This window comes from Melospiza melodia, chromosome 2, assembly GCF_035770615.1.
Source record: "Melospiza melodia melodia isolate bMelMel2 chromosome 2, bMelMel2.pri, whole genome shotgun sequence".
NCBI lineage: Eukaryota > Metazoa > Chordata > Aves > Passeriformes > Passerellidae > Melospiza > Melospiza melodia.
Window position 1 is genome coordinate 61982885 of NC_086195.1, and position 21813 is coordinate 62004697.

The following is a 21813-nucleotide window of genomic DNA, read 5'->3' on the forward strand; positions in this document are numbered from 1 at the left end:
CGATGAAAATTACAGAATTCAAGGTCAGGCATTGTGTGAAGTTAACAAAAGCAGCTGAACTTGTGTAACCATCACAGCTGTCTGGAAGGGAAATGAAAACTTGTGATGTGAGATTTAGCCTGACCAGAAGGTATTAGTGGGGAGAGTGACGCCAAATAGTGGCAGATTAATTCCCTGCAAGCTCCTTCCTTGCCCCTTCTTTTGAAGGATCTGATCCCAGCTCAGCTTGACAAGGCCAAAGTCCCAGGAAACCTTTCTGCCTCATCACAGGGTCAGAGCCAAAGACACTGAGGCAGAGTAGGGGAAATCTGAGCAGGTTTTAGGGGGGCTGCCAACAGGCAGGTGTGAGGCTTCCTGAGGAGAATGGTCTCTGAAGGAAGAGCCACAGTCACCACCACAGTGTAACAACTCCCCTCAAACACACCAGACCTCAAGCACCAGCAAGGCTGCCATGTCAGCTGGCCAGACTGAGATCGTTTTCTTCTTCAGAAAAATATACATAGCCATGAAGTTTTTAACCAATTTGTAGAGCTTCATTCTTTAAAATGTTTCTGCTGGTGATTTTGTATTAAGTCTAAGAGATCCCAAACAATATTCCTCTTGAGGCCACTTTGCAAGGCAGCAGTAGGATGAATTACAGCAGTCAGTCACCAAAATGCTTCCTTAAAAGTCAGAGGTCAACCAAGCACAGGTTCCATTCACTGTGAAGGCTGCACAGCTGCTCAGTGAGAAATCCAGCCAACTGTAAAGCCACTTCAGCACATGAGTGTCATCAGCAGAATCCAGTACAAGATAATCCTGGCAAAGGCCTGCAAAATTCTACATCAAGTGCAATCACAATGACTCCTTTTGCCCTAGACAATTATACACAGGCACTGCCAAATTATGTTTGCACCTTGTTTTAATAAGGTAATCCAGCTCATTTCATATGTAATAAATTCATTAGGCTTTGGGGATTTATACAAAATCAAGCACCCTTGACAGAATTCATTTAAATATCCTTCTTTTAACAATTAATAATTTCACAGTTTAAACACGCTTCAGTGCTCTGACAGCTCTGGATGGTTTGGCATGGTGAGTTCATGCCAGCTCCCCCCCCAGGTTTCAGAAGGCAGCTGGGTGTCCTGCCAGCAGGAGCCCAGCCCAGGGGATCACACCGCCCGCAGTGACCCCAGGCTGCACCTGCCCAGTGCCTGCACCTGCCCTTGGCTGCATGGCACAGGCACACAGCCCTGTCACAGCCCCATGGCACAGGCACACAGCCCTGTCACAGCCCCATGGCACAGGCACACAGCCCTGTCACTGTCACAGCCCCATGGCACAGGCACACAGCCCTGTCACAGCCCATGGCACAGGCACACAGCACTGTCACTGTCACAGCCCCATGGCACAGGCACACAGCACTGTCACAGCCCCATGGCACAGGCACACAGCCCTGTCACAGCCCATGGCACAGGCACACAGCACTGTCACTGTCACAGCCCCATGGCACAGGCACACAGCACTGTCACAGCCCCATGGCACAGGCACACAGCCCTGTCACAGCCCATGGCACAGGCACACAGCACTGTCACTGTCACAGCCCATGGCACAGGCACACAGCACTGTCACAGCCCCATGGCACAGGCACACAGCACTGTCACTGTCACAGCCCATGGCACAGGCACACAGCACTGTCACAGCCCCATGGCACAGGCACACAGCACTGTCACTGTCACAGCCCCACGGCACAGGCACACAGCACTGTCACTGTCACAGCCCATGGCACAGGCACACAGCCCTGTCACTGTCACAGCCCATGGCACAGGCACACAGCACTGTCACTGTCACAGCCCCATGGCACAGGCACACAGCACTGTCACTGTCACAGCCCCATGGCACAGGCACACAGCCCTGTCACAGCCCATGGCACAGGCACACAGCACTGTCACTGTCACAGCCCATGGCACAGGCACACAGCGCTGTCACAGCTCCAGCTCCTGCAGGTCTCCCCAGCTGGGGCCAATCTTCACTTTAACATTCAGCTTCACTGAGAGTTTGATGGCGTTTTCCATCTCATGTTTCACGATCTGAGCAACCTGGAAGAAAACATCAGGCATCAGACACAGACACAGCCTCAGTGCTCTGGGTTTCTGTCAATAGCTGGGGCAGACAAGCACCTGGAATCCTATCCTGCATTTATTTGCACTGACTTACCACCAGTGGGAATGCAACCAAATCCTGATTAGTGCTTATGAATGGAGAAACTGTATGAAGCCAGTGAGATTTTATGCAGCACAGAGCTGTGACTGGTTTTGCAGTGTTTGGGATTACTCAAAAAAGGGGCCAAGATTAACTTTCTGTTAAACACCTGAGAGTCCTGAAGAGTCTCATCTTTCACTCAGCTGCACAGCTCTGAAGTGTTTCATGGACTCTGTTCTGAAAACTTCAAGCTACTGAAAGCAAGACACAAAACAAATTTGCCAGAAGCAAAGAACAGTGGCTCGTCCGTGTTGTGCCAGCTTGAAAAGCACTCTGTGAAACACAAATTATAAACCTCTGGGAAAGCAGGTCACATTCCATGTGGGTGCTACAAATACTGCCCAGCTTCCCCCTCACTATTTAGTTTAGGCAACTCCTGCCCTCTAGTAAACAGATGAGGTAACTGTTCTCTGCTCTCCAAAGGTATTCCTAAGAAAACACTCATTTCAACACACAGTTAGGAGACCAGAAATTATTTCTTTCTGCAGCAGTTTGGATTACAAGAGACTGGATTTTTTTCCTCCTGACTGTAAAAACCTGTCCTGGACAAAGGTACCCCCTTTTGGGCCCCTGTGCAGAATCCAGCCTGTCCTGGATTGCTTATTTGAACGAATCTCTCAATCCACACCCATCCCATGAACCTTTCCACAGCAGAGTGAAAAGAGGCTTTGAAGTTATGGTGATTCCTCACCCTGGCAGCAGAGGAACTATTCAAGCTGTCTGACCCTTCCATGTGTTTGCTGACAGGTAGCCCCACCACCACAGAAATTCCTCCATAGTTTTTGCTGGGGAATGGAGGAGGGGATTTGAGGAGATCAGAGCACAAGACTTCACATCAGCATGAAGAACTAGGGGAAGATCTGTCTTCCAAACCCCTATGCCCCTACATACTGCATTTCAAAATAATCTTGATAACCTAGAAAAGTGCTTTGAAATAAGATGTAATTCAGCACAGACAAGTACAGAGTGGAAAGAAGCAGAGTAGAGAATTAGGACAGAAATAATCTACTGCTCAAAAATAGGATGAAAAATAACTGCCTGGGCAGGAAAAAATGGGGTTATCAGAGATTAAAAACTGAACAGGGCCCAAGCAAGGCACACTGCTGTGAGAAAACAAGGAAATGAAATTCTGGAACATAGAAAATGTTGCTTACATGACACACAAATCAATTTTCCACTCTATTCAAACCACTCCAGCTTTGGTCAAGTTTGGGGCCCAGCAGATCAAAAGAAACATGAACCATACAGGAGATTCTCTGAAAATGGTCACAAGTCCAGCACATGGCACCAGCAAAGAATGTCTGATTTGGGCTGCTGCACCCAGAACCAGGTACAGCAGCTGTGCTGCAGGGCAGGCAGGAAAACCTGCTGGTTTAAGCAACTGCCCAGAAAAAGCTATGGAGAAATACATCTGAAGGGAGCTAGAAAAGCTGGTAATAATTGCTCTTGAGGTTGAGATAGTTAATGAAATAAATAAAATACAATAAATAATAAGCAAATCCATTCACTTGTCTCCAGTTCTCCTGAGAACACCATGATAAACTGGAGTCAGTATCTAAAGATGTTAAAGCCTATACTCAGGAGATTTCAGTCTTCTACAGGAAGAATATTAGGAGCCTTTCAGTCTCAAAAACAGCCTACCTAGATTGAGGCAGCAGATGTCTGAACAAAGTTGGCAAAATGAGAAAAAGCTCAAGCTGAGATTCAAGACAAAAATAGCAAACCTTTTGTTTTTATTTACATGAACGTATCGATATTATTAATAAATATACTCACTTATATCCTTCACCTATTTATTAATATACACATGCATGGTCAGGCCAGTCAGCCCTGCTGAAAGCTCTGTCAGACCAGGAGTTGCTGCTTCCCATCAGGAGATGACCTTTTGCCATCAGCAAAGTGCCTGTGCAGAAGGGGAATAAAGGAACCCCAAGGTATGGAAGCACAGCCTGGGAGCCTCCCTGTGTCCATGCTCAGGACTTGGGAAACACTGAGCTGCCAACATCCAGCTCCCACACCTGCCCCTGGAAACTGGCACACAGACTCCCCTGTGCCCAAGAGTGCCCTCAGGAAGGAGCACACACACACAGACATTTTAAGGGCACTTAAAAACCACAGAGCACATTCCTGGTACCTACCCTGCTGCCAAGCAGCACCACAGTGCTCCTACCAGGAGGACAAGCAGGTAGGGAATGAGGAAATGAGCACTAAAAGGATAAAATCCTCCTTTCCCTGCACAAACCACAGCTGCTATAATGCATGTTCTGAGTTAGGCACCAGAGCATTAAGAGGAAGGCAAAAATACCTCTGGATGAGGAAACACTTCCCCCCACAGCTGTCAACAACACTAAGCCACTTCACTCATCAAGCCTCACAGAGAGATTGCATGAGCTGCTGTTACAAGCAACAAAGCACAAAATGAAAATGAACTTCAGCCATGGGGATGGCTTGAATCCAAAAATCAAGGGATCAAGCATGCAAACATGCTTTTTTCATCCAGCTGAACCTTGTTTTCACAGCCCTTTCAGCACCCATGGAGGGGGGATCCAGGGAAGACAATGTGGGCTCCTAGAAGGAAGGCTTGTTAGAAATACAGCAACACAGCAGAGCTGAAAGAGGAGCTGCAGGGCTGTACCTGGATGACATCGTCCTCTGCCACTTCATAGAGGAGCTCATCGTGCAGCTGGAGGATGAAGAAGCCTCCTCTGATGGGATGTAGCATCCCTGTGTTCCTCCTCCTCAGATGCCTTCCTACACAGGTGAAGAGCCGAGTTTGTTAGGCACCATCACACAAAACTGTGTTTCTTGTATCAGAAACCTTTGCACATTCCTAATGCTGAGAAAAAGAACGTGAGCACCTTGAAAATGAAAAAGCCCAGGCCTACAGACAGAACCACAAATCATGGCTATTCTATCAATATTTGTACAGCTATTGAGGGAAAATATGTTAATGAAAAGTATTTTAGATATACATATTTCAGCATTACATTATAAAGACATGAATCAGAACAGAAGCAAGAGACAGTTGTGTCTCCTGAACCATCTGTTCTGAAAGAAAATTTTAAACAAAATCGTGCAAAGTTTAATCAGAAGCTGGTTTACAACATTCTCTCCGGCAATGAATTGGGATTCTGCTTTTCTTCTACAACCATTTAATAGCTAGTTTAAGAAAGCAGTGAGCCTCCTGCAAAATGCAGTTTCTGAAACTGTAGCTCCTGAGTAGAACTGAGGAAGGAAGAAAAGAGCAGTTATTGAATAAACAAGTAAGCAGCTGACAAAACCAAGATCCTGGTGGGCCTTCCCTGAAAAAAAAAAATGAAACAAACCCTTCCATGGCAAAAGCTGTTGGTGTTTTAAAAGAAACAAACACCACCTCACACACAGAGACTCAAAAGTTATTTATTTCTCAGGTTAGCTAACAGGAGGACTTCAGTTCACAAGAGGGTTTCAAGCCATCATCAGCTGCTCACGCAAGCCTCACACTGAAGCAGCAATGTTGAAGCAGACACATGATGCAGGATGCTCCTCTGATGGCATCTCTAATTTGCTGAAAAAATAATTCCTTCCATTTTCTGAAACACTCAGTATCAGAGCAGGGGAAAACTGTCACAAATGCATCTGCTCACCTCCCTACAGTTACACTGGCCAAAGGTCAGGAGCTTCTGCTGCTCCTAGGAGGGGTGGGAAGCTCTGCCAAGCTCGTGTCTCCTACTCCTACCTGACCTCTGAACCTGGTCTCTCCAAAATAAACCCCCTGACACATTTTTAGATGTTTGGCCATTAATTATTTAGTTTCCAAATCAGACTCTTCATATTAAGACAGCTTCATGTTTCAATTGAAGCATAAGAACTATCAAAGAAATACAGCTCTCCATCTCTTCAGCAGTCTTTCTAAAATAGACCTGATGAACAAAACATCATCTACAATAAGCTAAAAAAAGTATTTGTGGCATTCCTCTGGGAATGAGCACCCCAGCACAGCTTTGCTATCTGCAGAAAAAAACTTATGCTGAAAAAACTTATGGTGATAAGTGCTTCACATAATACTACTGGGAAGTCTCCGTACATCAAATTCCAGCCAACAAATTCCAAATTTAATTCTAACCAAAAAATGTATTTTTGGAACCAGAAGTGATCCCACTCAATTTTTTCACTGCCTCTGAAGCCAGAGTGTCTGCTCAGCTCCTCCTTCCTCCTTCTGAACAATTCTGTGGTGGCATCACAGACCACATCACACATGAACTCTCACTGCCAACCTTTGCAAGACCTGCTCTGAGGTAACCAGAGTCTCTGTTCTGGTCACATTTGCTTCAGTTTGTTGAGCAGACATTTTTCCTCCTTACTGATGACTTTTTTGCTCATTATACACACACTTACCACAGTCAGGAAACAAAACTTCTCCCACCTCTAGGCCCAGAAACACTAATTTTTTTCACGTTTGTTTGTTTGTTTGTTTTGGTGGGGTTTCTTGTTTGTTTGCTTTTGTTGTTGTTGTTGTTTTGTTGTTTAGGTTTTTTAAATTATTATTAGTGACACTGAAAATCTTGCTCCAGTGTGCAAAGAAGAGGCAACCATACCAGTTTTATCCCTCTGGAAGGAGCTCTCCAGATGTCCATGGGACTTGAACACAGAGGAGAAGGCTTCCAGGCATCTCTGAATATTCACTGTGGCTGTTTTGACAATATCTGCAGCAGATCCCTGGACAGTTGTATTCACAGCCTGGCGCTCCGCCTGAACACAGAGAGTTGTTCTCAAAACTCACCCCCAAAAAATCAAATCCAACATGTCACATCTAGTTAATTAAAAATGATAAATACATGGCCAAATATACACAGAGTAAAAATTCCAAATAAAGAGTTTGTCCTATCTGCCTGAGAGAAAGAAACATTATAGACTAGCTTCAGACACAAAATTTCTACAGGCACCTGACAAAATTCCACAAATTTAAAATTAATGAATATCAAGAGTGATAACCTGCAAGAGTCACCATCCACAAGAAGGAGAAGCCTATACTCATGGTAACAGTTTCAAGGGGAGAGGAAAAATCTCAGTTAATGCAAGCACCACGAGACACTTCTGCCTACCTGCAAAGCCATAAGAGATGGACAACCAAAGGCAAAAAACTGGACTTCATGGACTGACAATGTGGTCTGCCGCCCTAAATCCTGACTGCCAGAGCATTACAGCTGTGCAAAAACACAGCAGACCACAATTTTTTTTTTACACAAGCAACTTCTCTACTAATCAGAAAGTCAGACAAGAAAACTGTATTAAGTTTCTTCTTTCTTTGTTTAGAGCTGAAATATCTGCAAAGAACTACAAGGATGCTGAAATGAAAGTGAAGATAATTCATTAACTGGTCTTTAATATGATTTTAAAGACTAAATCAAATCTGGACAGAAGATGCATCTAGAAAGCTTCCTGTTGAAGTGTTTTTCAGATAAAATTGTCCATTATTTTCAAAAGTTTTTTGAAAGCCTCCTTGTTTCCCTGTCAGCTCTTTGGAGTACAAACTCCCCCACTTCCTCCCTCTTCTACTCTAGTCTTTAATTCCATAGCTTCCTACTGAGAAGTATAATGCTTTCTCCCCAGAGAAACACCTTCCTAGGGAGTCAATTTACTCTTCCTGAAGTAAATCTATGGCAGAAGTGTCCAAAATGACCTGGGAAAAAAAATTACGGTAGTGCAAAGGTGTATACTAAGTAAATATTTATCTAAGAAGTTAGAGCAATTTTCCTTTCAGGGAAAATAAGAAAAGGAACAAATACCCAAAAATACAGGTCTTAAATGCCCTTTCTTGTTCAAGTGGTGACAGCATGTAACATACAAAGACTGCTGAGTTGGAGCAGCTCAGCCTGAAGAGTTAAAGTGTACCCCTGTGTGGAGGCTTTTTAAAACCATGTCCATCGATTTCAATCAATTACTCACTGCAGCTCCAGCGTGGGAGCTCTGAAGTGAGGTGAGCACAGTGATGACAGCTGCACACCCAGCCACACAAGGCTGACGTCAAACAGGCCATGACAAAAGCTCTGTTGTTCACAGAGTGACTGAGGGAACAATGAGCTAAGCAAGAAGTGGAAGGTCATGACTAAGATGGCTCACAAACCTTGTTAAACTGCAGACATGGCTATACAAAGAAATCTGGCATTTTAAAAATAAAAACTAAAAGACAGTTTAAGAAAGGCACAGCTTTCAACATACATGAGCTTTGCTGTAGGGGTTTGGGTCTTTGATAGCTGGCAGGTAGCGGCGTCTCCCCAGGATGGTCTGCACAAACCCATCCCTCCTGCAGCTCCGCACCGTCTCCCTCAGGAACTTCTGAACCCCTGTGAAAGGAGAGGGAAAGTTTTCTGTCACACAGCTGATGCTCTGTACTGACCTCTCACTGAAAGCAGCACAGGGGAAATCCTTTCAGTTTCCCAGACCCCATCAGTGGACAAAGGCACACCATCACTCGTTCAGCTCTGCTGCAAAACCGATTCAGACTTTAGAGGTGGAAGAGAGTGCACAGTGTCAGGATATCTGGCTGTGCACAAGGAGGTGGGAAGTCCATCCTGCCCAGTGCCCAGGCACAGAGGGTCACACATTATTGTTGATAATGGAGAGGTCAGAACCTGGACCAGCACTGGAAACACAAGTAGTAGGGAGGGAGTAAACTGAGAGCAGAAGCCAGAGCTCTTGATGCCTCAGGCTGCCTGACTTCAGGCTGTGTCCCTTCAGATTCTAGGATGAAAGAAAATCATCCCCCTGCACTTTGCAAGGGAAGAAGCAAATCCACCAAGAGTGTTGAAAAGAAACTTAGGTCAAAGAAAGGTGAGACAGGGAAGAGTGAACTTGCACTGCAAGTTCAGGTAACAACTGTACTAAAATGGGAAAAGTTAACTTCAGACAGTTTCCATGTTTACAAAATATAAAATGTAAAAGGAAATATTCAAAATCAGGACTGACAGCCTAAGTCAATTCACTAGGTATGTCATTTAGCAGTCAGCCTGGCAACACCTAGCAAGTGAAAACCCACAAGAAGTGAACTTTAAAAATAAGGTACACTGCAGTTTGTAAGCACACACATATATCAAGAGAGAAGAAGCAGGAAGTCATTCCTAATGGTCATGAAGGGGATACTATTCAGAAATTAATGGAGACTAAACAGAAAACCATTTTTCCGCATCTGTTTCCTAAAGAAACAAACTCTAAATATTCAGAAAATAATTTTCCAGCTCATTTTCAAGTCCTATGATTAGAGCTAGCTGCCTCTTGTCCCATTTGCCCTCCATTCTTTTTCTGATTGCAGCTCTATTGTCTCTACATCTTTCCTAAAAATTAACATGCTTCTTAGAAAAACAACCATGTCTTTTTACAAAACAGAGGAGAGCTACTCTGAACAGCTGGATAAAAATTAAAGGGTAATATGTAAAATAGTTTAAACTCCATGAAAGCAGAAGTCAAAAGCAGAAGAAAGAAATGGTTATATTTAAAAATTATAAGAAGCATGGTTCTAAAGTTTTCACAGCATATCATTTGAAGCTGTGTGTTTTAATAAGGAAAAACATGTTTCTCATGCAGAAACCAAAGAGCTTTAAAATGACTCCTCAGGGCTTATTAATTAATTAAAATAACAAAAAAATTATTGTAATAAGTAAAGAACAAAGTCCTAAAGGTAAATAAAACCAGAGAGAGTAAAATATTACAGAGTATCAAACTGCTGCATTCATGACTGGACATTTTCAAAATAAAAAGCATTTTCAAGAGATACGAGCAGTAGGTTGAGACAAATTTAGGATTTGAAGGGCCATGGAGAGAAAAGATTAAAAACAACAACTACCACCACCCAGCTTCCAAACAGCCATATCCAAACCTGTGTATCTTGATTTGAAGGATTCAATGTAACTGGCAGCTTCATTTTCATCAATCCCCATCTGCTCTCCTAAAGATTTTGCTCCTATTCCATAGATGATTCCATAGCAGATCTGCCAGAGGAAAGGGTGAAGAATCAACAAGCGTTTGGTCAGCCACGCAGAGAAAGCAGAGCCAAAACAAAATGTGATCCACTGGAAGGCAAGTGTATGAAAACAAGGGCAAGTATTCAAGAGGAGAGACCCCTTCTGAGTCCAAGCCATTCATGCTGCTTTTCTCCACCCTCATCCCCCAAAAAAACCCCGACAGCTCCACTTACAATGTACTGAGAGTGGGAGGACGGACAAAGCAACTGCTGAACAATCATGGCCAAACTCAAACAGAAAAACATCTACAATGTGTGGAACACTGAACCTTCCTGCCCAGAAAGCTACTGTTGAATTTTTTTCCTAAAATTACCTGCTTTGCTTGTTGCCTGGTCCTGTCCCCCACAGCTTCGGGGTCGATCATTTTCCATTCTGCTGCAATGCTCTTAAAGACGTCGGTACCGCCATTCAGGGCTTGAATGAGGTGGCAGTCGCCAGACAAGTGAGCCAGGATCCTCAGCTCCAGCTGAGAGTAATCAGCAGCCAAGATTACACCACCTGAAGTCCAGAAGTTATCAGAAAGCATTATTTCATAAATTACTCCAATATTCCATCCAACTTGCCAGAAAGAAGGTCTGAACCCGTCCTTTATCTTCTGCTCTGGGAGTTTTTCACAGCAATTTCTACCAAGACAAATTCTTGCCTGTTTCCCCAATGCTCGGGCCTGCATGCTTCACATCTAGTCACATTTAGAATCCATCAAAACCATATGAACAAGTGTCTGTCCAGGTGTCTAAGACAGAGCAGGCAATGTGAGAACAGACATTTGGATAGAAAGAACACTAGGTAGAGTGCACTTTGTGTATTAAGAGCTGCCTTAGCTACCTCTTTAAAAAACAGGTATTCTTTAAGAAGAAATGAAAGTGTGAACATGTGAATGGCACACTTTTAATACTTTGCCCAACTGAAACTCTCTCTTTTATAGTCCTGTGAATAATTTTGAAGGCACACTAACTACTGCACTAGTTTTCCAAGTAGGCTGCTCAGACCATATATACTGTTGTCAATCCTTAAACCTTCATTATATCTAGTATTTTTTGCTAACCATATATTTTACAATTACAGAGCAGGATCTGGGCATTACCTGGGAAAGGAACAAAAGCATGCCTCATGCTAACAGAAAATGGTATTCCTCTTTCTTCTGATCTGTTTGCAGCTTGAACCTTTAACCCATTAGGCAAAATGGAACGCTTTCTGCATCTGTGGAGAAAAAAAATTACTGCCCCTTCACCAATTTCTAAAATACTAAGAGATGCATAATCATTTTTACCACAAAGGATCACTGAAAACAAGTGAGACACTGGCATCTATTCCATTTTTCTGGACAATCCATAACCAAATTTGACCATGGAGGAACTGGACAGAGACCACATAAACCTCTGAAAGGGATTTATAGATTCCAATAATATTTCGGGATGAATCTTCCTAGTACATTCAGGATTCAGTTCAGAAATTGGATCATTCTGTTCTAAAACAGGTAAGATGAATGGCCCTAGATCTGTGATGGCTTACTCCAGAAAGGCAATGGAGTCACAGAAATCCTAAAAATTCAACACTTCACCTTGTGTGCCAAGTCTCTCAACATCATTCTCCTCTGCAGAATGCATACACCAGCCCAGAGGCAGAAAAATCCCCCCTCAACATCACCCTCATTACTGCACATGCACACACATTCACAAGTAAGCCTGTAAAAACAGAGTAGAAGTTGCAGAAAAGGTACTCATAACACACTGCAGGTTTCCTCCCTAAAGACTGAGAGAAAGAGTGACCCAAAGCTGCTCAATTTTCTTTTCTGAGAGGCCAAAAGTTTACAGTGTCACCCACATGCTCTGCACCCTCTCAGGGCTGCTCAGGTCTCCTGTCCCACCAAGCCATTTGTAGCTGCAGATGGAATTGCATCCATGAGCACATCCACTGAACAGTGCACAGCTCTGGCACTATTCACATCACAGCCTCCCATCAGCACCAGTCTACCAGACAGTCCAATGGGCTCTTCACTGGAAGGCAAAAAGCCTTTTTAAATCCTTGATGTCTGGATCAGGGATCTGAGGAAATTCTTTATCAAAATGAAAAGCTGTCTCTGAGATCAAGACTAGTTTCAGCAGAGCACAGAAAAAAACCATCATGCTCTCTCTCCCTTGTGCACTTCCTTTTCTTCTTAAATATTGGCTTTTCAGGCATGGTAGGGATCAATGAGATGAATGCACAAAAATCACAGAAATAAATGTTCAAGAGAGATAAAGGTGAGGAACAATTGCATGTCTGGCTACTGCAGAAAATCACACTGTTCAGCATAGGTTCTCAGTTTAGTGTAAGGGCTTTATGCCATGACCTAATTTAGCTACACTCCTTTGGTCAGAAGCTTCTTACAACAGGGGAAAGAGTAGCAATAGTGGTTAGTAAGATAATAGACAGTTTGGACCAAAGTCTGGAAGGCTGATCACACTTGGCTGGATGGCAATTTCTTTTGTGCCAGCAGTCATTTCTGTGCCTTTAGGATTGCCCATCTTCCTAACACAGTGGCTGCTTAACTAAGGAATGTAGGAAAATGTAGGGAAAGTCAGTCTGAGAGACCTCTCAGGGTCTGGCAGGCACTCCAGTTCTTTGATGGGCTCTTCTCTACAGGGAAGACTCTCAAGAAACCAGCACACTCCCCAGCCATCCTGAAAAGCTGCTGCAAGCCTGAGCACTGCCACAGCTTCATCTCAGAATGACATTCCTGCCTCCACGGCTATGCCTGGTTCTGCTGAGATGAACAAGATCCTTCTACTCCTGGGTTCTTTTCTCACTACTTTCCCAAGGCAGTTAAATGCATTGTGGTAGGAGGCACCAGACAGAAGAAGCAAAAACCTTCTCAAATTTCTCACATCTTGCTGTGGGGAAAAAAGTTTAGAAAAGTCACTCAAGTGACACAACTGGGACAAGAACCTGAATGGAAAGAGAAATTGAAAGGGCAGAAAAGCACCACCAAGGAGGAAGCCTCAAAGCTCACAAGGTAGATGCTAAAAGATTGGTGTTTCACTAGACTTCCATACAACTGTTAAGGCATTGGCATGTAATGCTATCAAAGTAGAACTGTAGAATCATAGAAAACAGGGTATTTGGTTAAGAGAAATCAAATTTAGAAATCTTCCTCTGCTATCTGGTAGTTACTGCAGGTCACTATCACAAATGAAATTATTAACAAAGAATGAAAAATATGTTCACCCCTGTTGCCTTAAAAAGGAACAGCATAAAACAAATGAATTTTCTTCTGCTTCTTCCACAATATTCAATGCTCTTTCAGAGTAGTTCTTAGCAAGTCAAACCAGATCCTAACTTCAGTTTGGTTATTTTCAGCCTCAGGCTTTCCATCCAACAGCTGGGAACGTAACGCTAATCTCACTGAAGGGTTTCATAAAGACCGTCAAAAAGAAAGCAAATAGCTACATGAAACCACATGCTGTTAGTATCATTATGTCTTTCATGTATCACTGATTTTTAGGTATTTATTTCCCTGTAAGAGAAACACTGAAGAACAAGTCACACTGACATGACAGCAGCCACAGGTGAAGGCAGAAAAAAGAAATTTGACAACCTGACCACATTTAGACAGAAGCTTTGTCAAGATCCTCCTACCTGCCCCCCAGTGCAGCACGAGAATTAACATTTCCATGGGCTTGGGAGGGGGGGCTTTCTTCAACCACAGTTGGCATTTCAATCTCAAAATCTCTTGGCACATTCTGGATATTTGGCTCTGTGAAGCTCACTCGACCTGAAAGGAAGATAGGGCACAACTAAGGAAGGGTCCAACAGAAGTCTCTAACTCAGTACAGCTGCACACACTGCATCTCCAAAATACAATGGCCAGGAGAGTGAGAGGGCATAACCACTGAAAAAAAAAATTAAAAAAGGAAAAGTAATTTGTGTTTAATGGGCTTGTGAGGGTTCCCCATTTCTGTATCACTAATAACCTGTTCTGGAGTCAGAGATTTACATGGTAATATGTGTAAGAAATGAATAATACTGCTCAGTGAACACAAAAGCTATTTTAAATACATCTGGGTTTTTAAGGCAGACATATGTCAAATAGATGTACCAGTATCTCTGCTTGGTTGAAGCAGAGCACAGGCTTGATTTCCTATCTTTTCCTCTTAGAAAAGCTGCACACATACAAAAAGACAAAAAGCCAGTAAGAACTGAGGTACTTGCACACATTTGTTCACCTGTAGCTGTGTGAGTCTGTGAAATTGGATATATCCTTTCCATTCCCAGTGCAGAATTCAATCGTTTCTCCCTCTGCAGTGGAAACACCACTTTAGTAATGGCATTGTTGATCCTCCTCCATTCCAATATCAGCCCTGGCAATGGGTGAAGTGTCTTTAATTTCTCCAAAACATCCTTGTGGGAAGAAAAGGACACAACTAATCAACGGCCTTTAAATCTTTATAAATAAAGTTTTTGCTGCTCTGCAGGAAAAAGTGACTCCTTCACCCACAGTGGGTTCCAGTGTCACTGCCTTAAAATTACATCCATATCCTCTCCATTTACACCACCTACACCTGGGTAATCAAAGCACCACCTGACACAGCTGCAGTTTTATTACCCACGAGAAGACAATCACTTCTCTCTGGACTTCTGCACCCTCATCATCACTCTTAATCTGCACCAACCAATAAACCACCTGAAATGAAATAAAGCATCACTTGCCATAGGTCCCCTACGTTGTCTCCTCTTGTCCAGCGTTAATGCTTCTCCTCCATCTTCTTGCATACTTTTCTCCCTGCTCTCTCCTATCTGTACACTAGGAACACCAAGTGAAGCCCTTGACCACGCTCCTGGTAGACAAAGCTGATCACTAGCAATCAAATCCTTTCAGTTTAATCAGAAATGTGAAGGGACTAACAAGAATTTCAAAAGACAGTGGCATGCAAACATTTCTCAAAATAACTTTTTTTTGTGTGTGCTGCAGACAGCTGCAGCCTCATCCCTCCACATCACAAAAAGAGGAAATCCTCCCTTTGCTTCTTGCTCCCTGCTCTGCCACCACCACTGCACCCAATGTCTTCACTGCCACTTGAGTTCCAGAAATCAATACTTGTCTTCTGAGTACAGACTACACTGAACAAGGGGAAACTAAGAAAACAACACAGATTAATGAGTCCTGAAAACAGGAACATATATATCTGCTAATTCCACTTGTCTGGCAAGAGCACCCATTAGCCTGCAGCAGCTGGTATTAATGCAGGTCCAGAATATTTATCAACTGGCAAGAATGTCAATAGCCTTCACATTATACAAGCTTCTGATATACTAAATTTGATAAGCCATCAGATTAGCCATTCTGAAGACAAATTCTCTGAAGCAAAAAATACAGATTTGATTGTAGCAGGAAGAGAAAATATTGTATTTAGTCGACATGGTATTTAAGTATCTTTCAAGCTGATGTGGAAAAATTCTTCTGCTATTGGCTTTACAAAATTATTGTGCTATTTTGGTCTTACACGTGATTTGGGAAATCAGATTCTGCCTGATTTACTCTTACTGAAGCCTGCTATTTACAGGCATGTCCTCACTGCACTCAAGCTTTAGGAGAGTAGGAGTCACTAATTCTGCTAACAGAGAAAGTAGAACCCAGTTTGAATTTGCACTGGTAACTGGAGGAGCAAAAGGCAATTAAAACTTCCTTTCGGACTAGAAACAGATTTTACTGTACCTTGGTTGTACTGAACTGCTTGCTTAGCCTGACCCTGTTTCCTTTAGCAGTTGCTCTTCTGGTGTAACCCAGGGTTTTCTTGTTCCCTTGGACTTTCACATCTCCATTTTGTGGCAACTTCAGCTCCAGGAATAACACCTGAAAGAGGCCAGCATTTCAAATCAGTTTCTGCATGCTGCTCCCAGGAGAAAACAAAAGCAACTGCGCACTTAAACAGCTTGTTCCAGCCAAAGGATAGTACAAATGCTTCAGGTAATTAAAAAGCTGATTAAAGATCCCAGCTATCAAAGTCATTCCTCCTCATTTTAATTAACTACGAAATGCAATTTAAAATCTCATTTTCTGAACACTCTAAGTTTAAGTTCAGAGGTATGTTTTTAGAAAAGGTAATTAACTCCATCCAATAAGTGAGGTTATTACTGACAGTCAGCTGTAATAAAATGTAATGTTCAGATGACTGAAAGTGGGAAGAACATTGGTGAAAAACAGAAGTGTTAGCAGGGAGCAGGCTTCAGAACAATATGAATGGCACAGAAAGAGGTGGTTACAAATACTTTTAGAGAATACCCAGAATATTACTTTTTCAAACAAACTGCCAAAAAGCAGAAAATTAAGTATATGCTCATTTGGTGACAGACAGAATACAGTCCTAATTTTTCACTTTATGTTTCCATGCAGCATGATACAGTACTTAGCAGCTATTGTCTTTGATTTCACAGCTGGCAGAAGGGAACAGAAAGCTTTTCTCCTGCCCATTTATGGCACAGAAGTTTTACTGACACAAAACTAGAAGGGTAAAGTTCCATTAACTTATACAAGGTACTTTGCATGACTGGCAATGAATTTCCACACGAGGTACAAGCTTCTGTAGTTCAGAAAACAGCATTTCAGACAAAACTTTACTTCCCTTTTCCATGAAGCAGAGTGAAACTGAAGTCAAGCATTATTTCAGGAGTTCTAACTTAGACTACTGTTACTGAGCAAGACTTCTACATTTGCAACAAAGAAGGAGTATTTCAATGGAATTTCTTTTACTGATAGCTGCTTGCAGATTTTGACTACTTTCATATAAAGTACAGCCCCTCAGCGAGAAAATAGTATATGGAGAAAAAAAAAAAGAGAAGGAGGAGAAAAACATGCACAGAAATTTTAATAGATTTCAATTATTCCATGTAATGTGCATTAAAAAATAAAAGTTAAATTCTTCAGGAATGAAAGCTTTGCTATTTTACATAGAAATTTGTTTCTTAGACTTTAAAAAATATCGGTTCTTAAAAGGTTCTTAAAAGCAGACAACTTTTAAAGCAGTTTTTCCTCCTCCTTCATGCCTGTACAGGGGCAAGGGTAGCAATGCAACTTTTTCAGTACAATTCTTCTTAGACCCAAGACTACATGACACCAAATCACATCTCGTGTGTGGGACACTGGCATTGCAAAACAGCTTCTCCAGTCCTGTACCACTCATCCAGAATACTCTAAAAGCTGGTTAACTGGCAGACCTTCTCATGCACCCTGAGAGGCCACAGTCCTATACAAACCACATCCTTATTTTCACTTGCTTTTTATTTCCATCATATATATTTCCACTTCTACCTTCTTTATCTCTGCTAAAGTTGGCAGAAACCAGAATGATCAGTAACAAGCAGGAGACACCCAGCCTCTTGCAGGCAGCAAACTCATAATGAGTGTAAGGATAAATGAACTCTCAGCAGAGCTGGGTTTGCACCTTGGATTTTCTTCACGCTGTTTTCCCATTAGGAATTTTTTTTTCTTATTTTAGCCAAAGGCTCTTGATGATAACTTCTGGGGAAGTTCTCCCCCTCCCACCCCAACCCTCATGTACCTCTGCAATGTCATCAGGGCTGGTCAAGGAGAAGCTGTGCCCTGCCAGCTGATATGCCTTGGTCTCAATCTGGCTCAGTTTAGCCTGCATGACCTGTTTCTGCGTTTCGTAGGCTGTTGTGCTGAAACCAATGCCATTCAGCTCCAGCAGAGCCAAGCAATAGTGGGTGGGCATCTCCACTTTAGAAAATACATCTGTAGTAAGTACAAACCAAAGAAAATCTTTTATAAAACAGATCATCTGCAGATAAACACATTCATTTAAAAAATAAAAAAAGAATCCTCAATTTTGAAAATATTGAAATGTTCTGACACACTGAAATCTTTTACTGTAGATTTCATTTAAATACTTTTGTTTCTAGAATAAGAAATATTTCATAATGTGCAGTGTTCCAGAACATCCTATCACAAAGGTATTAAAGAAAGCAGCTTCTGTCAATTTTTTTTCTAAAAAATACATCTCTCCATATATCAACATTTTATAAACTGCAGACATTTAAGCCTTACTTAATGTAAGGCTTTCTAACTTGATACACATTAATTCCACCACCCACATCTTTTTAAAATGTTCTAAGGTTCAACTGTAACAATCATAAATGATGTGGTAAACTTGCAATAAAATGCTTCAGCAGGATTATACCACAATCGTCAGCCCTGGATATAACTTAGGGGAAGCTATTATAATGACCACCAATAGTATAGTTTTGGGGGTTTTTTTGGATGGCTTGCTTTAAAACAGCACAAGCACTCAGCAATTATCAGTGCAAACACACGGGATCATTCACTATGGAACCACAAGAGTTTCATGGACACAATGCATACATGACAAATCATGCTGTATGGGCAGGCCAAAGAGCAAGGAATTCCTTCAGAAAACATTTGAGGATTTTAGGAATTACTTCTTACAAGAAAACCCCAAAACTTTTGAAAATCTTCACGAGGAATCATAGACAGACCCACAAGTCCCTCAGAATGGCCAAGGCACTCACCTGGGAGGTACAAATCTGCTTAATTTAGAGACTTAGAATAGACTCTGCTACAGCCTTAACCACTGGAACTGGTGGAGATTGAGGATATAAGAATTATATTTTAATTTTTCTTTCAGAATAAAAATGCTTCCAGGGAATTTCCTTCTTTTCTTTTAACAAATTAAAGCATTTAACAAATGAAGCATTTTGACAGAACACATTTAAATAAGATCTTCCAAAGCACCTCTCTTCTGCACGGATCATTCAGCCTGTTGGCAGCACAGCTGTATTTACCTTCCATCTTTGCCCCCAAGTGGAGGATGTCTCCCTACCTGTCAGATTTTCCTTGTGGAGCTCCTTGTGGAGCTGGTCCATGACATTGAAGACAAGCACAGACTCTATGGCTGCTCTGTACCGCCCAGACTGGTCAGTGCTGGCACTCAACCCCAGGCTCTGCACCCCTTGGCCCGTGCCCACTCCTTCCAGGAGGGGCAGCTCACTGGGGAGAAAGTTGGTCACCATGCTGTGAAGGGTGTGCTCCTTGGAGCCAGAATCCAGCAGCCAACATGCAACCTTAAAAAGGGAGACCTCCATGAGACATTTTTTTTACCTTTTAGTGATAATAAAATGCAAATATTTAGCCAGGAGTTAATTCAATGTTATAGTGGATGTTTTCTTTCTTCATTTGGCAGGTAAACTGCAATAATTTGTTGGGTCATTTCAGTAAAATCCTTCAGCAGGGCCTAAGTCACTGAAGAGCTTAATTCTTGAGTGAGAATGAAAAGCTGTTTCTTTCTAAAAGAAAAGTTATTTCTGTACTTTTGAAAATATACCCTCTGTCAAATAAAGACATCTTGAAATGTCTTTTCACTTATTAAAACTTGACTCAAAGGGAATAAATACAGAAATCAGGATCAAAACATGTTTAATCTGAAAAATTACTTTCTGGAGATCAGAACTTGCTATTGATCTGGAATATTAGCCAAGCTGAGCTCTCCTATCTTTTGCAGAACAGGACTAATGCCAAGAATTCTGCATGGGATATTTTACTCCTCGTAGAGCTTAAACCCCTGTCTTCATAGCAAATTAATTTATATGTACATTTCAATTTCTTGTGTCAAAACAGGATGAAGCACAGATTTCTACATTGCCTCTGCCATGCAAGCAGAAGTAAAAAATCATATGTATATACATGGGGTTGGGGAGGTATGTATATATTCATTGTGTCACTAAAATGAACCAACATGAGTGTATGACTATTACATGGAACAGTGAAGGGAAAGATGCTTTTACTGCTCTTCAATTTCATCCTAAAACTATGTCTTGGTATGAAAAAATCTATGTTTGTCCTTGTGTTGAACACCTTAGCTACTTTCCTGCAGAGCTGAGTATTGCAATGAAGCTGTTCAGCCCATATGCAAAGCCAGCTTTAAAAAACAACAGCATTTTCTGTGCACCCAGAGCTTTTTGTAACATGAGCAACAAGGTGCTTTTACCTCAAGCTAAAGTTTCATTTGAGTTGCAACTGGTACTCAAACCTTTTGAAATTCCATGTAAACCTTGTTTTGTTTTGAGAAAACAGGGGTAGCAAAGTGGTCTGTATTCATAGTGGGTAAATCTTTCGCTTATAGAGTCTTCTGCTCTCAGAAGGAATAACCTGACCAGAAGCACCTGTGACATTACAGTCCCAGGCTTCTTAGTGCAACAAAACAAAAGTTAAGTCCTGTCCACTGGGGCTGGGGAAAGATTTATCTTCATTTCCCCTGCCAAGTAAGGTATGAAATAATAATGTAGTAACTTCTGAAACTCTTTGTTTCTCTTGCAGGCACCAAGAACAAAGCAAATGTCTCCTCAAAATACTCTTCTAGATTGCCCACTGAAAGAAAATTTCACTAAACTTCCGGACAGATTCATACTGAATTAACAGAAGTACCAGAAGGCACTCCTGCCTTTCCACTGTTGTTTTTAAACTAGTAGTTTCATCCAAGAGAAATTTCTTAATCCTGCAAACCTTTGGGTCCTCAAAACTTCCTTCCAAGGAGATGCCACAAGCCATCAGCAGAGTTTTGTAGTGCGGGATGAAGTCATACATGATAAGTGAGCGCTCCTTCTTGGTCTTCTTCTGCAGGTACAGCTGCAGATGGTTCAGTCTCTCTGTCACAGGTAGGCTTTGATCCAAAGGTGGGGGTGCCAAACTCAGACTGATTTCTAAGGCAGGAAATACAAGCAAAAATCATCTTTTATCCCATTACATGATAAAAACAGCAAGAGAAAAATTTTGAACGCAACAACCTAGAGCACAAAAGCTTTAGTTGAAGTGAACAAACAATACATCTGTAGCACTATTACATGTTTTATCAAACTAGACTAGGCTCCCAAAAGCAATATGCTGTGTCTGTACTAACAAACAAATGATAGCCAGGAATCAAACCCTAGTCACAAGGTCACTTAGCACAGATTGGGCTTTCTTCATCATATGAGTGCTAGATATGTTCTGGAGAGCAAAAATTGGAAGAGATTTAAAGGAAAAAGCAAGTCAGATAAAGAGAACTTGGGACTGAGCGAATATTTTAGCCATATGCATGCTCACACTCCAGTGTCCAAGCCAATTAGCTGCCCTTGTTACACAGTGCTATAGATGTATCCACAGCAACCTGTCCAAGGGTGTTTACCACCCAAGACTGCTCAATTACTCCACCACACAAGTGAGCTGGGGTCAGGACAATCAGCACTTCCAAGAACCCTCTCTGCTGAAGGAACTTTCTTCAGATGCAGTGTCAAATAACCCAGCAAGAGCCAGTCTGCTCACTTACCACTCTGGTCTTGGATCTGCTGCAAAGAGATATAATAAGCATCTTTTCCACCCCAACACACTGCCAGTCCAACTACCAAGATGTCTTCACATCCCTGGACAGGAAATCCTTCATCTTTAACTTGTGTCCGCTGAGGAGAACTCACTAAAGAAATAATTTGAAGTTACTATTATAAAATGGCATCCATAAATACAGAGGATTTGGGATCCTGAAAATGCAAATATGTACAGTTGAGCCTAAGATTGAATATTATC

The 21813-nt window shown here is 42.1% G+C and overlaps 1 protein-coding gene across 1 annotated transcript in view; it reads right to left on the minus strand.

Moving 5' to 3' along the window:
- Positions 1–1945: 1945 nt before the first annotated feature.
- POLQ (DNA polymerase theta) overlaps positions 1946–21813 on the minus strand; it is a 52755-nt gene continuing 32887 nt past the window's right edge. The window contains exons 17-30 of the mRNA XM_063150303.1: positions 21560–21703; positions 20758–20954; positions 19079–19319; positions 17780–17973; positions 15937–16074; positions 14447–14621; positions 13860–13995; positions 11326–11441; positions 10555–10739; positions 10097–10208; positions 8443–8567; positions 6819–6972; positions 4877–4992; positions 1946–2078 (exon numbers count right to left, since the gene is read on the minus strand). Coding sequence (XP_063006373.1) covers positions 1965–2078; positions 4877–4992; positions 6819–6972; positions 8443–8567; positions 10097–10208; positions 10555–10739; positions 11326–11441; positions 13860–13995; positions 14447–14621; positions 15937–16074; positions 17780–17973; positions 19079–19319; positions 20758–20954; positions 21560–21703 — 2147 coding nt within the window. The 3' untranslated portion in view covers positions 1946–1964. The remainder of the gene's footprint in view (positions 2079–4876; positions 4993–6818; positions 6973–8442; positions 8568–10096; positions 10209–10554; positions 10740–11325; positions 11442–13859; positions 13996–14446; positions 14622–15936; positions 16075–17779; positions 17974–19078; positions 19320–20757; positions 20955–21559; positions 21704–21813) is intronic.